Source organism: Thunnus albacares, chromosome 3 (genome assembly GCF_914725855.1).
Source record: "Thunnus albacares chromosome 3, fThuAlb1.1, whole genome shotgun sequence".
Classification (NCBI taxonomy): Eukaryota; Metazoa; Chordata; class Actinopteri; order Scombriformes; family Scombridae; genus Thunnus; species Thunnus albacares.
Window position 1 is genome coordinate 25,345,665 of NC_058108.1, and position 16,158 is coordinate 25,361,822.

Here is a 16,158-nt window from a genome sequence, read left to right on the forward strand (position 1 = left end):
CCAAATTTTACTGTTTATCTTTTAATCAGAGCTCAATAGCCTACTTCCGTGTATTTTGTTTTTTTAAAGATGTGTTTATGAAGAGAAAAAAAAATATGCTGCAGACCTAAAAAGGATGATCATTGCTAGTGGGAAGGCTTTATCAATTTGTCGTTAGGTTCCGCCCCCCAAAAGATAGTTTGATAAATCATTTATTACAAAAACATACAATTTCTTATTACCACTAAACAATATTCAGCATTTTCGTGGTTTTAAATTTACTTTACAACATTTTAAGAAAAAAGAAAGAATCATTTTATATTCTTAATATTTTTACAACTTGCTATAAATGACATTTCTATAATAATATTCAACGACAGGCTGACAAGACTTTAATTTTTTCTTGCCTTCACAATTATCAGATCTTAATACAAACTTGGGAACACACTAACAGTCCCCATATACGCTCAGTCAAAAACAACACATTCATAGATACTGAGATATTAAACACATCTGAAAGACTTCCACTCAAATCCAAAGCCTGCTTGTAACATTTTACCAGCACTATAGGAAATTCAAGCATGGCTTATGTTAAGTGACTATTTTGAGACGGGATCAATGGAGTCTCTTACCTTTGGATCGATGGCCTTGAAGCCGTGCTCGTCCTCATCCACCTCGAAGTAGAGCTCGGAGGCGGTGATGGACAGGGTGCCTTTCACCACCACGGCCGGAGCCACCAGCTGAGCACTGGTGCTCACGTTTACCGGGCCTGGAGGACAGACAGATGCCGGCCAGAAAGCAAGCAGGGACAGCCTTTTAAAAAGTCACCAGTGGTAAAAACAAAAAAAAAAAGGTAAACACAGAAAACGGAACGAGAGATTGCTCTGATTTGATGGCTGCTTCATTGCAAAGATAACTTTTTTTTTTTAGATATGGGCCTTTAATGGTGGACGCAGTTAATTAATAAGAAGAGATGATGAGTGGGAGGATAAACAGGTGAAAGACAATGATAATTAATGCTAATTAATTCATGTATTTGAGTTTGTTTCTTCTTAAAAAAAACGATCTTGATATAAAACTACTTTGCATTTGAATTGCAACATTATTAAAAATGGCGAGGCTAACAGCTATGGCTACGTCACTGCATGTTTTCCTCCTTCTTGATGTGCAAAAAAACAAGATAAAATGAAGTCGTGCAACAGTACAAGCTGCTTCTATGGGCTCTATGAGTGCAGTAGCAAAAAAAAATATGTAACACTGAAGGCCCAAATAACACTCGCACTAAAAAACAAGACGTTTAAAGTGTAAAACTTTGAGGCGTAATCGTCAAAAAAGTAGAATCGACTGTCCGTCAGAATCAATTGATTGCGGGCTGCTGGGGTGAAGCTCTGTTTAATCCCTCATCAATCTTAATTTATGCCAGTATGACAATGAGAGCTCGGCTCAGGGGAGCTGTGGGTGGAAGCTCTGCCCGGCTCTGCGCACATATGAGCCATTGTATCTGCAGATGTGCGCTGCGGAGAAGAGGGGAGGCTCGGAGGCCGGCTTGATTTCCCTGAGCACCCCTCACACTCATGCAAACGGATGGAATAAACAGATATATTCATTCCTCTGCCTCCCGTGAACCCCGTGAGTACTGACATGTTATCCGTGGGTTGAAATAACATTTTTTGTTCCGTTCACTCAAAAGACATTCAATTACACCTGAAGTAGACAGCTGCTTAAGGGGAAGAAAAGCTGAACCTTCGCTTGCAGTATATACACGTCACGTTATTAGACAGGATTCAAACGTTTAATCCTATTGTCATCCAGTTGCGTTATTTTTAATAGCCACTCTGAGCCACGTTAATGCATCTTAAGTCTGCTAGGCGCGCTGTCATTGCACATACATATTAAAAAAAACGCGGATTACACTGCAATCCGATTAGCAGACTATGATATTTAATTGAGATTATTTAAATAACATGGGCTACGTATCAAAAGCAAGAAAAGCTTGACGACATCTCTGCTTTGGATATAATTTAATAGAAGGTTGTGTTGTTGTCGTTTAAGGAGGGCTGAAAGGCTCATGCAAAGAGTTAAGGTTTTTATTTAGGCAATGCTGCTGTTCTTGAATCAGATAATGTCCCATTTTAGGGTAAGCGGTAGCCTGGGATAAACTTGGCTACTGCTGGATATAAAATGTTTTGAGTGTTGCTACTCAGGCTTGTGTGTATGTTTGTGAAGCAGACCTCCAGTGGCAGAGACAGAAAACTGGATATACAGTGTTTTTTCACCAGCACTCTCCTGGGATAGTGGTACCATAATGAAAAAGAGTTGTCCATAGATATAAACCTGCTCTATTTGTACATAAAGAGTCAAACAATTAACCCTACAATGAATCTAAAAAAAATTTTTTTTAAAAAGTGCTATGATGTAACACCAAAACAGAAACGTTGTATGGGAAAATCATGATAGTCTACCATGGGAGATGTGCATACTAGTGCATGATGTTATAACTCACTATTCAGTACACCAAAGCAATGGAATAACATATATAGTATAGTGGCGTATAAGAAAATGACAACAGCTTTATTTCTTTATTTTTTCGGGGCTGCGGGACAAATAACGTAGCAAGATGGGGAGGGCTGAGAATGAGTGAGAATGCAGGTATGAGAGGTGAAAAGGATGATCTGTTTCTTTACCTGTTAAGTTCTCCAGGTCCTTTTCCTCTAAAGATGACAGAGTGTCATCGTCTCCGTCGAGTAACGTCTCACTCTCAGAGTTTTGATTTCCCAGAGCCTGACTCCTGATGGACTGCTTGCCTTTGAGAATATCCTCTTCGGACGCTGAGGGGAAAATAGGGGCTTTTTTTATTTTATATTTAGTACATTACAGCCATAAAGTATTACAACACGCAGTTAAATTAATATCACATTGTATTGTAGGTTAACACAGCGATTTTATTTGACTTTATTTCAGTGCAGAGTTTCAATGTTCACACGTTGAGGAGGATTTTTTTTTAACACTGAAAGCAAGAACTCGGCTGAGATCTCTTCTCTCCAGAGAAACTCCAGTAAAAATCAGCAACCAGTGCAAAGAGGAAAACATGACAAAGAAAAGGTTAATATCATTCCACATCACAGACTAACTAATAAAGAGTAGCTGCTGTAAAATGAGTCATCAGCTTTTTTTTTTTTTTTTTTTTTTTACCCCCACTGCCTTAGTTTATACTGCAGCTTCAAGTGGTGTTCAGTACTGCTAAATAAAAAGGACCTCCAATCACTGACTATCATAATAACCTCACATAAAACCAAAATTCAAATCTAATCTATAATTATATTTTCAGAACTACATTAGTCTTCGTGAAATGCACTGATTTGAGACTACTTAGTAAAGTAACTTAGGTTATTATTATTTTAAATATTATCTTTATGGTATTTAAATCTTGTCAGCTTCCAAACGTGGGTAAAAAAAAAAACTTTGTTTTGCCAACAGAAAAAAAAGGACAGCTCTTGTAAAGTGTAGTGGGTTTACTCGCTAAAAAAGAAACTTTGCAAAGTTCATCAGCACTGCTGTTTAAGCTTGATTCATCAAGTTTGGAGCAGAGCTGAGTGACAGTGCATTTTCAAATACACGCAGCACGCAGGCAAACCAAACACGGCAAACAAAACGAGACAGACAAAAGACTGACATGATCCTAACCCTAAAATTCATTTTGCCCTTAAACATACATCAAAACAAACATGCAAAGATTATCCAAACACATTTAAACAAAATGAGGGTCGTACACTGCCCATTTTGATTTCAACCGAACATGACTTGAGGTTCCAAATGGATTATTTAAGAAAAATGGTAATCTGCAAACATTTACAGAGCCCTGCATTCCCCAGTGGTGCATGGTAAGGATCCACAGACACAAGTACACAGTACAGACTGGCTGGCAAGTCTTCCCTCTTTGTAAACATAGCCGGCAATATAGTGAGAGCTCTCGCCGCTTCTGTGCATGTGTATGTTTTATAATCTAGCATTCTGGTAAAAGGCAACGCTGCTTTTTATCGAGTGAGTCACTGAACATATAACTAGTGGGGTTTTTTTCATCATCACCTGAGGGGAGATCAGTTGCACTTCCTTAAAATGCACAGCCGCGTCATGTGGCTATATACTTTGAAACTGCTAGAAGAGCAGGGCTAAAAAATCTCTTGTCATGGAAAATATGCAGCTCACTGATATTTAGAATGGTCTTCCTGTAATTAAGCCTCCCTGGAGGATTCTTTAGTTAGCAGCACTGAAATTACTACCAGCTCCTCTAATACGTACCACATGCCATTGTATTCACACCAAGGAAGTGGACAGGGAACTTGTCAGACCAGCTTAAAAACAGAGATGTATTTCACCTTCTATGCATTTCACATTAAATATATTCAGCAATTCTCAACCCTAACGTACAAGTACTATTAACACGCAGTATCTGGCCTTAGTTATACACAGTCTGATGCAACTAAACCTCAAGACTCCCTGCTCCTTCTATTACCCCCAAACACAAGTTATTATTAGCTCCTCAGTATATAACACTGAAGCAACAGCAACAAAAATAATAACCAGTCAGCATATTGTTTGGCTGAGTATAATAGAAGAGCAAGAAAAGTTATTTTGACCACAGTTATGTCTCCTATCACTAGGCATACATAAAAGACATGTGCACTTTAGTGACAGGCAACGTGCTAACTTCTCGCTCTCTGTTCTTGGAGTAGATAGCTTATTTTTTCTTCTTTTAATTTGACAACTTTGAGGTTGTGGTGGTATTGTATGTACTTTTGTCTGTGTGTGTGTGTGTGTGTGTGTGTGTGTGTGTGTGTGTGTGTGTGTGTGTGTGTGTGTGTGGCAAGGGGATTATGTCAAACATGAAAACTCATGAAATCAAGTGGAAACTTTAGGAACTCAAGATTTCAACAATTAACTTAAGCTATTAAAGTATGTGTGTGAAACATGGAATTGACTAAAATTAACAATAAGTATTAATACAAATAAGTAATAATACAAATAACAATGACCCAGGAAAATATAAAAATAAAAAATAGATTCACTATCATTGACCTTAAAAAATAAGAGTATCATTAAAATGAATGCATGATCAAAAATATTACAACAACGAACAATCTACTGCAAAGAGCTGGCGTGCCACATTAACAGAAAAATCTACCAGGGTACTTCAACCCCATCACTCATCACACAGGGAGCAGAAACGTGCATAAATCCCAACAGGTTACACTTTTTCCAAGACCCCATTTCCCGACTGAGAGGTTCAGCTACCTGCTTATACAACTCAAGGCATGCATGGTCACAGCAATTAAATTGTCAAAATTAACAAATTTGTTTTTAACAGGAGCGTAGCCAGGAGTGTGGTCATGAGGCGAGTATTGATTACCAGAACAGAGACATTAGTCTTCAGGTATTTACTCTGCCACCTCTGCTACACGGGCCCTGGACCAGACCAAATCAATCCCCAGAAAAGATGGTTCTTTCCAGCCATAAAAACATAACAGCCTACTCAAGCCTACTGGCAGCCATACACTCTCCTGTGGAAATCATCTTGGCGCAGTATGAATGATAACAGTTGTCCATGTCCTTAACACAGAAATGCACATTTTCTCCATGTTTTAAAAGGAAAAGACACATATTTCCCTCCACTTAAAAAAAAAATGAAAAAAAAATTTTGTTACAATATATCACTAACTAAAAAATGCTGAATATTTTTCATTGCGTCTGACTTTATAATCATATGTGAGATTTGAAAAGTGCAGCCACAAGTAGCTAGAAAATTAGGGTAAATTCAGGCTGATCTTATACTAAATATTTTCTTAGGGAGTGAGACTGCATTTTCTCCTCTGCATCTGATGAATATAATTACAGCCAGATATGACCTTTGTGCTCTGTTTGAAAACTCAGCCCTGCATTGGGTCGACTAAAACAAGACGAAAGGTTACATCAGAAAATGGATGCCGTCAGGCTTCAATGTCAAAGAGTTATTTTAATGATATATTCCCATACTTCAGCCAGGCAGTATACTCTCTTGAGGTAGCATACCCTTGCCACAACTGGCTGCTGGCTATTTTTACACAGACTTGACTTTGAAACCAAATGTTGTTTGCAGGAATTTGTCTTTTCCCTCAGTAATGAATACATGCAGCACATAAGCTGAAATCGTTTTGAATAAAATTGAATAGCAGACCAAATACCTGAATAACCAACTCGTAGAATGCCTTCAACACATTTTCTTCAGCTAAAAGAATGGACAGAGTATAAGTGATATGTCTATTTTCTGTTTTGAACAAACTGAGGAGAAAAATAAAGAGGAATTAAGATGGAAACAAAAGGAAAATTCAGAGGCTGGCTGCAGAAGAACAGCGATCAGCTGAACTCTGTTCCCGGTCTCCAGCTGCCTCCACGCTGCAGCCATTACTGCAGATCAGAAGTCTCCCAGGATTCTGGGATCCCCAACACTTATTGCTTTTAGATCAAACTCATATTGACTCCTGTCACACCTGCCATTTGTCTATGATGTCACATTTAAGGGGACTTTTGCAGGTGACACATTGAGGACATTTGTGGTCCAAAAATGGCCGTTTTGTAGAGAGAGAGTAATTGATAGAGCTGGTAAATCGAGGCCCAGCATGACGATGATTGCAAACCCTGGTGTGTGCACTGGATCTTTGCAGGGACGAGGGATTACAATCTCTCTAGAGGAGAAATGCGACTCCTAGTGCTAATGCAAGGACATGTGTCATTTAGATATTGTGACTATAAGAGACTGCTGGGAATGTGTAGTTGTTCTCAGGCACAGTTTATTGAAAATCTGCACCTGTCTTTATGGGGCAGTGCACAGAAACAATGGAAAAAGGGCAGAATTCATTGGCTCTATGCCAATACTAAAGGAAATGATCAATGTTGTCAGTTTTAATGACAGCTCTGTATTCTGGGTTAATAGCAAAGTATTTATGATTTTTTTCCAAACCACCCTTCATTATAAAGAGAATCCAAATACAATGTGGACTTCAACAGGAATGTGTGTTACACTGCAATTTGTATTTTGCCAGTATAATTAACCCGAAGGACCAATACCATATATTACCGTTTAACAATAGTAGACATTAAATCAATAAATCCCCTCCTGAGTTATACACCTCACAAAACATTTAATATCAACAGCAAAAGCTATACATTTTTATAAATAAATAATGTTTATATAATAAAAATAACCCCTCATTCAAATGAAAAAGTGATTAAAAATAGCAGAGGGGCATGAATGTTACTTACCACTGATATCAGCCACTGTTATGCAGCGAGGAAAAAAAAGAATGAACAAAATTTCACATTTCATGTCATTCACAACCACTCAGCTCAAAACTGAATGTCTGAGTAAAGCATACTAACACTGATTATTAGTCCAGCTTTGCATAATGGGAGGCAGGGTAGGAAATTACCTGTGTGAAATTCTAATGAGGGTGCTATTTTACTGTGTCTTGTGGTACAATAAATCTTTTATTGCAACGGGAGGACTAATTTTTATTGCCTTGTACCTGGTGCTACCACCAAGTGAGTAAGAAAGGCAGTGCACACAACAGGCAGGGGGGGGTGGGTGGGTGGGGGGGAGGGTGTGACTGGTGGATGTGACTGACCGTGTTCGGCTGCAGCTTTGAGCGTAGCCTCTGAGTGAGTGGATCCGAAGGGGTTCCTGATGAAGCGACGTCGCCGCCTTAAATCGTCCTCCCAGTAGTCCAGGCGCCAGAACTCCCTCGGTCGGCTGCAATGAGACAGAGGTAGCACATGTGTTAGCAATTACCAGCCAGCATGGTATAGCAGCCCAGCATTAGCACTCGGTCCGAGGAAGCATATATAAAGCCAGTATTGTGTTTGGTGTTTTTTTTTTTTTTTTAACCTTTAGAATCACTCTTTAAAAACATTCACTTATATGCAAGTTTAGATCTCGAAATCATTGAATCTCTGTCCTTGATAATGACGGTATCGGCTTCTATAGGTGTTTCCCTTTTTTTTTTTTGCTTTTCTTTTTCCTCCCATCCTCTCTTTGGGAAGGTGAACTGAGCACCAAGTGCAAAGAGCAAATGACAGCATGATCATTTTCCACACACTTTTGTGGCACGTGCTTCCATTCTAGGCTCATTTCAAGCCCAGCAGGATACCTCTTGTCAGGACTCATGGCTAGCGGGATAAGAAGAAGGCCATTACAAACACAGAGGAGGGGATGGATAGCATTACCAATATTAATCAATGTCTATAGCCTCCATTTTTCTTACCAATTTACATCTCCCTTTACCAAGACTGGTCAGTAAATCATTCTGCTCTTAAAGGCAAAGAAAGTGTTAACTTTTAATGAGGAGTGACTGCATATAGCATTGTGCATGTACACTGTGTGACTGTCTATTATGAAATATCACCTCTGTTTTTGAAAGTGATTTAATTAAAATATAATTGAAAATATTCATTACCCATGGCTCGATGGCATAACAAAGTATAAGAAAATCATCTTTTGCGTAACATTAGCATTTTTTTTTTTATTCTACGATTTAAAAAGGTTTTTCAATCTAAACTTTACTATAAAACAAAGCTGTACATTTGTCAATTAGGCAGCGCAAAAAAACGCTTTTTAAATGTAAAAACAGCTCATGTGTTAATGATTAACAACTCAGGTGGGGAGGAAAAAACAACACGCACTTGGTCTTCAGCGAGACTAAATCCTGACTGTCGGACTCAAGTCAAATAGTAATTTTACTTGTACTAAATGTTCTCATGAGAAACACTTTCAGGAAGTAAGAAAATCATGTTCTACACTCATCCCGAGGTTCCACTGGGGTTGGTTTTAGATAGTTATTCACCGACAGATTATGCTAAAGCCGCTGCAAAAAGTGACCATGGTTTGGTGAAATATTGTAAATGTCTTTAATTCCTGTGCCATTTGAAAAATAATTATAAGTTTTATCAATCGACAGGGTGCACGCTCTCATGAAACGAAAATAAGGTTTATTCATTTCTAAAACAAATTTAAGGTGGCTGCAGTTTATCCTGTAAAGGTTTAGGAAGACACAGTTTATAGTTTCAGTGGCACAGCCTATGATGGGAGAACCCCAGCATACTTTATGTGATCTACTCTTGAACGCTGCTCCGGCCGGGGGCTCCTCACAAATCTTCAGCCCAACACCAATGATCACACAGGGGCCTCTAAAAGGGAAAGGAGCTTTGCACAAGAAAATAAATACAATTTCCAAGTGGGTCCTTTAAAACCTTGTATGGCCTTGCTAATGAAAACCATTGATTATTTGATTTATCTGACAAAAAAAAAAATCTGTCTTAAAAGGCTGAATGACGAGCAGTGAGTGGCTGCTGCGGCTCATATCTTAAGTCTGGATGTAAAGCAGTCAGCTGAAGAGTAGAACTGCTATACGGAAAAATGATGCACAATACGAAACTAAGTGAAATTAAGAAAATGGCAAAAATGGGAATTTAGAGTTTATGTATTCAGAACAATGAATTGAGAGAGTGTACGTGTTTGTGTGCTTGTGTGTGTGTGTGTGTGTGTGTGTGTGTGTGTGCGCACGCAGAATGCGAGTTGGAATGACACACGGGACACAGGTCTGTGCAGGAGCAGATTTCTCACCAGTGACAAAGACCCTGCTCCGTGTTTGCATGTGATAGTCTCTGAACGCAAATGGCCACTTCATCATCCTGCCTGCAATAGTATTCATCTATGAAAATAATTATCAAGGTTGTGCATGGCACACAGCTCTGAATCAGGACGCACTCGTCTCTCATCCCATGGAGGGGGGCGGGGGGGGTGGGGGTCTGTGTGATCCACACAATACACATTAATCCATCAGGAGGGGAACCATTGGCTGGAGTAATTAGTCACGGCATGGGGGGACTACCTCAGCCACTCATATTCATCCAGTACGCCATGAACAGGCGACAATGGAAGTCCTAATGATGGGGTGCTAGAAGAGGTGGACGGACGATGAAAGGTACCTCGTCATCAATCCCCGATGAGAGCGCCGCTGTAACAAGAACGGAGATGTACGGCGCTATGCAACCCCCCATACCGCACACTGAGTGTGTTTCCACAAAGATGATAAATTATTCAGAGCTCATCCATCCTCCTAGGGCATCCTTGGCAGAATTTACTGAAGCGCCATTCTTCAAAATAACAACAATTAAAATAACAAAGGGCCAGCGTTGTGCTGTGGCTCACGCCAACCACTTGTGTAATTAGTAATTAGTTCGGTCATAAAAGGTGTCTGGAAGGCCCGCTCGTTAAGCCTGAAGTGACTGTTGTCTGATGATGAAAGTGGGGGAGAGACACACACACAGACCGAATCTGACAGAGGGAGCGTGTGTGTGTTCTTTTAAATCTTAGCGATACTTAAATATACAATATCTCACTGTGCGTGCTCTGAGTTTGTGTGTGTTAAGGGGAATTTGTTGAGGCATACCAAGCCTTTCTAATGTAGACCACATTGGCTACTGATGAAACAGAGTCCGGAAGAATTTTATGTGAGGTAGTAAATAGTGATTACCCTTTTTTTCTTCTTCTTTTTTTTTTTTTTTTTAAACATCTTTTGGATGCTCTTCAGGACTCTGGAGTTGTAAATTTGAGGAAGTTTACCAACACAGGGGATGAATGGAGAAGCTCAAGTTTCTCCTTTTATGTGGCCCCGATGCTCTTTGTCCCTAATCAGTTAACAAAATAGTTATGCCTTCAATTTAATAAACTCAACACAAACCATCACCACGCTGCAAGGAGATATTTTACTGGTGAGCTCTTTAAAATTTCAATTGCACTCCTAAATTGTCCATTTACATCAAAACAGAGTAGGAGTCCAAGTAGATCTGGCATAGCGAGGTGACATACAAAACAAATGCTTTAATTGTGACGAGTGTTCAGTATGAGAGCTGTTTCAGGATTAATGAAATGCTTATTTGGAAGGAACAGCGTTTAGAAAAGTGGAGGGCCAAGTGAACTACATTAACTATGTCCTCTATGATAATCTATTGCACACAGGTGCTATTTACCCAAATAAACAAGAAGCCTATTTACAGGACTGTACTAATGCCAGTAAGGTTTGACAGTTTCAACAAAGAGTGTTTTTGAAGCACTAGTAAATATAAAGTCAATGATAATGATTCTTTTGTGTCAATTTTAACCAAATTTAAAAACTTTTTCCCCCTTTTTTTCTGCATGAATTAATTCCTAATTTCTTGAATTTTTTTGTTTTGTTTTTTTGCAAGCTATTACCATTTCCTGCTACACCAACCAGATTTCCCTAGGGATGTATTATGGTTTAATCTTATCCTAAATATAATACTAATCTAGCATTAAAAAGCCTAAAATAAACAATTCCAATCCACTTCCATGTCACCGCTATTAATCACCATATATTATTGGGATTAGTGGTATTCTAAGTAGGGCCAACATTGCTCATCATTATGAAACGACCAGTTTAAACATGTTAATAGATTCCCTGTGCAGGTCCCGAAAGTTTGATAGCACATCATTTCAATGGCACAATTGTTCTTTTTTTGACAAGGACAAATGATTCCCATCCATCAAGATCCAACCTGACATGATTGTCCAGAGGCAGATGCATCACAGTTCTTACTTCTTTGACGCCATTTTCAGTCTTTAAAAGTTTATTTTTATTTTTAAACTGACATTGGGAATGGATTAGAGAAGTATCTAATTTTATTCCTTATAATTTTATTTCAATTGAACTTATCTTTTTTTTGGAGAAAAAAGCTTGAATTTACTGTGGGTGAATTTGAAGGGGTACAAAACATATCACTGTTTTGCTTGGGTTCATTTTCAAAGCATTGGATGTTATGTAAATGATATAACATGACCTTTATCATAGCACACAGGACATGCAGAGTGAATATGCTTTCATATATCACTACAAGCGACTGCACTTTGGCACAAACATCCATTCATAACCTTTCTGCTAAATTAATTTGGGTACAGTCAATGAGACCTGCATATGCAGAGGAGATTTCTCTCCTTGCTTATTTTATATTAATGCCAGTTCCTATTGGCAGCCCTCAAATTGCTCAAATATTGCCGCTATCCCCAGGACCATTTTGCTTTGATTTGCATAAACCATGTGTTTAGAAGAAACGGGAGAGCCGGAATAGATTGAGGATTTGTCATGTTGAGGACTGGTTGCTTGAGCACTGGCTCTTTGTCAAGTGGTGGCAGCGATCGCTTCGATGGTATCTCCAGACTCAAATTAAAATGAAACAGGAGCAAATACCTTCCCACTGAAATTGTTTGGCATGATTAAGTCTTGCTGAAGTGATTTTCTACATGTGCATTAATGCTTATCCTTCCCACTCCAATGAGGTATAAAGAAGACCATCTACATGTGTGTATGTTAATTCACCCCGGCTAATGTTGTTTACAAGATTTACCAGAGGTAACGTTAGGGTCACAGACCCAGCAACATTTCCATCTTATCCCCTTAAATGACAGTACACATGTAATTTTGCCCATCCTTATTATTAATCACAGGATCAAGTCATTTAATTTGTCTATTTTTAATATGAATTTAAATAACATGCAATGAATGAACCACCACTAGATCAGATCTGAGATGAAAAATGTATGAAAACATATCTAATCAAAGCGTATGCGCTCGATGAGAGAAAATAATCAAAACTAAAAATCTAAATCTTAGGTTTACATATGAACCAAGGAATTCAGTCACACTTAAACAAAGTATACGTGCCTTCATATCCTTTGGTTTTATCACTCCCTTGTTAACTCCCTTTTCACTGAATTTGCTTTTAACACACAAGAGTGCACACACTCTCATTACCAAGACAACATGAGCACCTACCACTCCTCCCAATTAACTCCAATTTATCCAAGAGCTTTCAAAAAGCGATCTGAGGAAAAAAAAAAAAAAAAAAAAAGAAAAAGAGGGAGTGATATTGCATCTCTGTAACATCACCGGCTTGTGAGGATCAAAGTACTCCCATGGGTGGGAGGCAAAAGGCTTCAGACTCCCCACAATGCAGTGCAGCCAAATTAAATAATGCAAATCGAGCCCTAATTACCACCAGCTTAGTGTGCAGCTTCCAATTAGCAGCAATTACACTCAGTGTAAATTCACCAACAAAAAGCCAGACAATTACACACTAATTATATCAGATTTCATGGGAGGTAAAGGGAAAGTGTCGTGCTTAGTAAAGTAGTAAATACTGACCAAAGACAGGACTCTTTAACGTGCTGTGAAAATGTGTTTTCCACTCATGTGAAAAATGTTTTTATTCTTTAATGTTAAAATAGCTTCACTGTAGAAAATTATCTAAGCATCAACAACATAATAAATAGTATATACAGACTTTCACTGCTTCAGCGGTACCATCTGTATCTTTGATGAAGAGTCACATTTTTCCTGTGATTTTGACAACATGCATTTATGGCCATTTATCACCACTACTGCTCGGTAATGAGGGCATCCACTGGACCGGAGTTGAATAATTCTGCCATTACTGGCCCATTGTAATAATCTTCTGACCTCTAGCTTTCAAAGCTGATCTTGAATGGTATGACAAATCTGAACGCGTACCAACGTTTCCAACACCACCCCAAAAGAAAAAGCACGGCGGAGAAGCTCAAGGTCAGCTGAGATGGGCGAGTCTGAGGAGATTTTTTTTTCAGTCTTAAAGTTTCACATTTATAACACAAACACGGGATCATGTTTAACCTTACACTTCAAATTCTAAAACCAACCAAGTGGCTTCACGGTAGAACTACTGATAACAAAAACACACATTTTGAAACATGTAATTTTGAACTTCTTAAAAAGCAAACCATCATATATTTAATTTATAATTAACCCTATGCAAAGTTAATCAAATTAAATCGAGCTTGCCTGTTATTCTAAGGGGTTTGTTAATATTTTATTATACAAACAAATCAGCTTTGTGCCCTCTCCTTTGCACTCTAGTGTGTTGTGTGTCCTGCCTCTGTGTAATGCAGGGCTACAAGGCTCGGCAATCTCATCTAGCAAGGCTGTCTGCTATTCATGAGCACCTCCTCCCCTCTCTCCATCATACGGCTGTGCCCATTATACAGCACTTAGAGCACGGTGTGTGTGTGTGTGTGTGTGTGTGTGTGTGTGTGTGTGTGTGTCAAGTGCAGCAATTCCATTGCAAGGTGATTGGTAATGCTCATGTTATCTCTTCGTTTGAGTAAATAAACTAAAATTAAAAAAAAAAAGAAAAGAATAAATTATATTAAATAAACATACATTAAAAATGTATCATGTTGTTCATACATACCGTACTGTTCATACCTTATGAGACATTATACTGTACCTCAGACAAAATTTTAACTTGTTCATATTAACTATACTTTCATGTTTCATACTGCTTGTAGTATAAATAGACTATCTATAGAAACAGTCCATATATTGTACGTGTCTGTTTATTGTGTTTCCATTTTCTATTATTACATTTGTTTTTCACTGATAAAGTGTGTTTGTAGCTGTAACTTTTTTATTATTATTATTATTATTATTATGAGTCATTCTGGGATGAATGAAGCGCTCTATCTGCCGCAACATCTTTTATCAATATCAATTCTTAAAAAAAAAAAAAAAAAAAAAAAAACACACAGAGCTTACGTATCAAACTCTCCTGGTCTTATCCTCTAAGTGTGGCGCTGAACTTGAACTCAGACACAGGATGGGGGTGTAGAGTAAATCTACAGCAAGAATACAAGCTGAAGATCTATGAGTAAAGGGTGATCCTCACTCTTCCACTTTCTATACCGAGGACAACGGTATTTTATATGTCCCTTTTCCTGCTTTGGTTGCACAAGAAAGTGCTGGATTGTAAAGATAAAGGCGATTTTTGGCAAATGGTGAAAGTAGCAAAATAAATGACCTGCTGGTCTCGTGGTGTAATTACAGTGGCTGGAAGCATACCAATCTATCAAGAGGAAGAGGGGGGCTGACACGCTGCAAAGGGGTTAGTCAAAGGAGATAGCCTTTGACTAACTACTGGCCCCTGACAATCGATACTCTGCAGATATTGCATCCAGGGAGAACGGAGGGAAAAAAAGCCCTAAAAACTTCCCAAATGGCTTTTCATTCAGATATTGATCAGCGCCCTTTTATCATGACCTTGCTCCACCAAGGCCATATACTTTCTTAAGGGTATATGAAACTCATAAATCTGAGAGTTGCTACAGAGTCACACCGTGCTGTGAGCAGCGAAGCAGGATGGTGTAATTGGTCTTTCTGGGATGGCGGCCTTCTTTCATACTTCATAACAAGGATTCCATTACATTTCTGAGCTGCTAGGGAGGGGACGGGCAATACGAATGGTGTAAAAAAGGAAGAAGAGGATCGAGATGTAAATGGAAAAATTAAGGAACATTGGTTACATTAAAAACCTCTTGCCGATTCTTGCCTGCAGAGTAGGTAAAACACTGTAACACTATAGCAACCAATCACTGTGCTTATACATAGTCAGTTAAAGCACATGGATTCCCAAACAAGGGTACTTGCACCCCAAAGGATACTTGTTCAGTTGCCAGGGTAAAAAATTAGCTCGGCTAATTTGAAAAATGGAAATTATTATTTGCTAAAATTAAAAAAAAAAAAATGTTTAGGAGGAAATTAAACCCACAAAGAGGATTATAAATTAGTGTGAGAGTAATCCTCAGTATATTTATCGTCACAATAACCAATAAACTACCAGCTATGATGGGTTGATTGCACAGAATACACCTCAAAGTCAAAAAAGATAGCTAAAAGTTAGATAAATGGTCAAAAATTACCACCTCCCAAGTGGTAGAAGTACAAATGCAAAGTTGTCAAGATCTACTGAAAAAAAAAGAAAAAAAACTAGACTAAACATCAGCAATTTGAGAATTTACTTTCATGTATTGTAACAGGATCAACTCTTATACAATTAACTGTGGCGAGTTTAAAATCAGCTCAAATGAGCACATTAAGAACATGACGGGTGGTATTGAAGGAGTTTTGGTGCTCGTCTGACAGGGTTGTGGGGTAACCACTGCTCTAACGTATGTGAAACAAAATCTATAAATTATGAAAAATAAACCTTTAATAATTTCCCTGATAATAACTGAAAGTACCGGTTTAACTTAACCACTCAGCT

At 38.4% G+C, this 16,158-nt stretch overlaps 1 protein-coding gene across 8 annotated transcripts in view; it reads right to left on the reverse strand.

The window, feature by feature from the left end:
• The window catches only part of lrba (LPS responsive beige-like anchor protein), a 191,405-nt gene that overhangs the window by 73,327 nt on the left and 101,920 nt on the right, over nucleotides 1-16,158 (reverse strand). For 4 of the 8 annotated variants that reach the window (XM_044347236.1, XM_044347238.1, XM_044347235.1 and 1 more), the window contains exons 37-40: nucleotides 7,638-7,762; nucleotides 7,276-7,290; nucleotides 2,664-2,807; nucleotides 612-748 (exon numbers count right to left, since the gene is read on the reverse strand). In XM_044347236.1, coding sequence (XP_044203171.1) covers nucleotides 612-748; nucleotides 2,664-2,807; nucleotides 7,276-7,290; nucleotides 7,638-7,762 — 421 coding nt within the window. The remainder of the gene's footprint in view (nucleotides 1-611; nucleotides 749-2,663; nucleotides 2,808-7,275; nucleotides 7,291-7,637; nucleotides 7,763-16,158) is intronic. The other 4 variants (XM_044347239.1, XM_044347237.1, XM_044347241.1 and 1 more) reach the window with 1 other exon arrangement.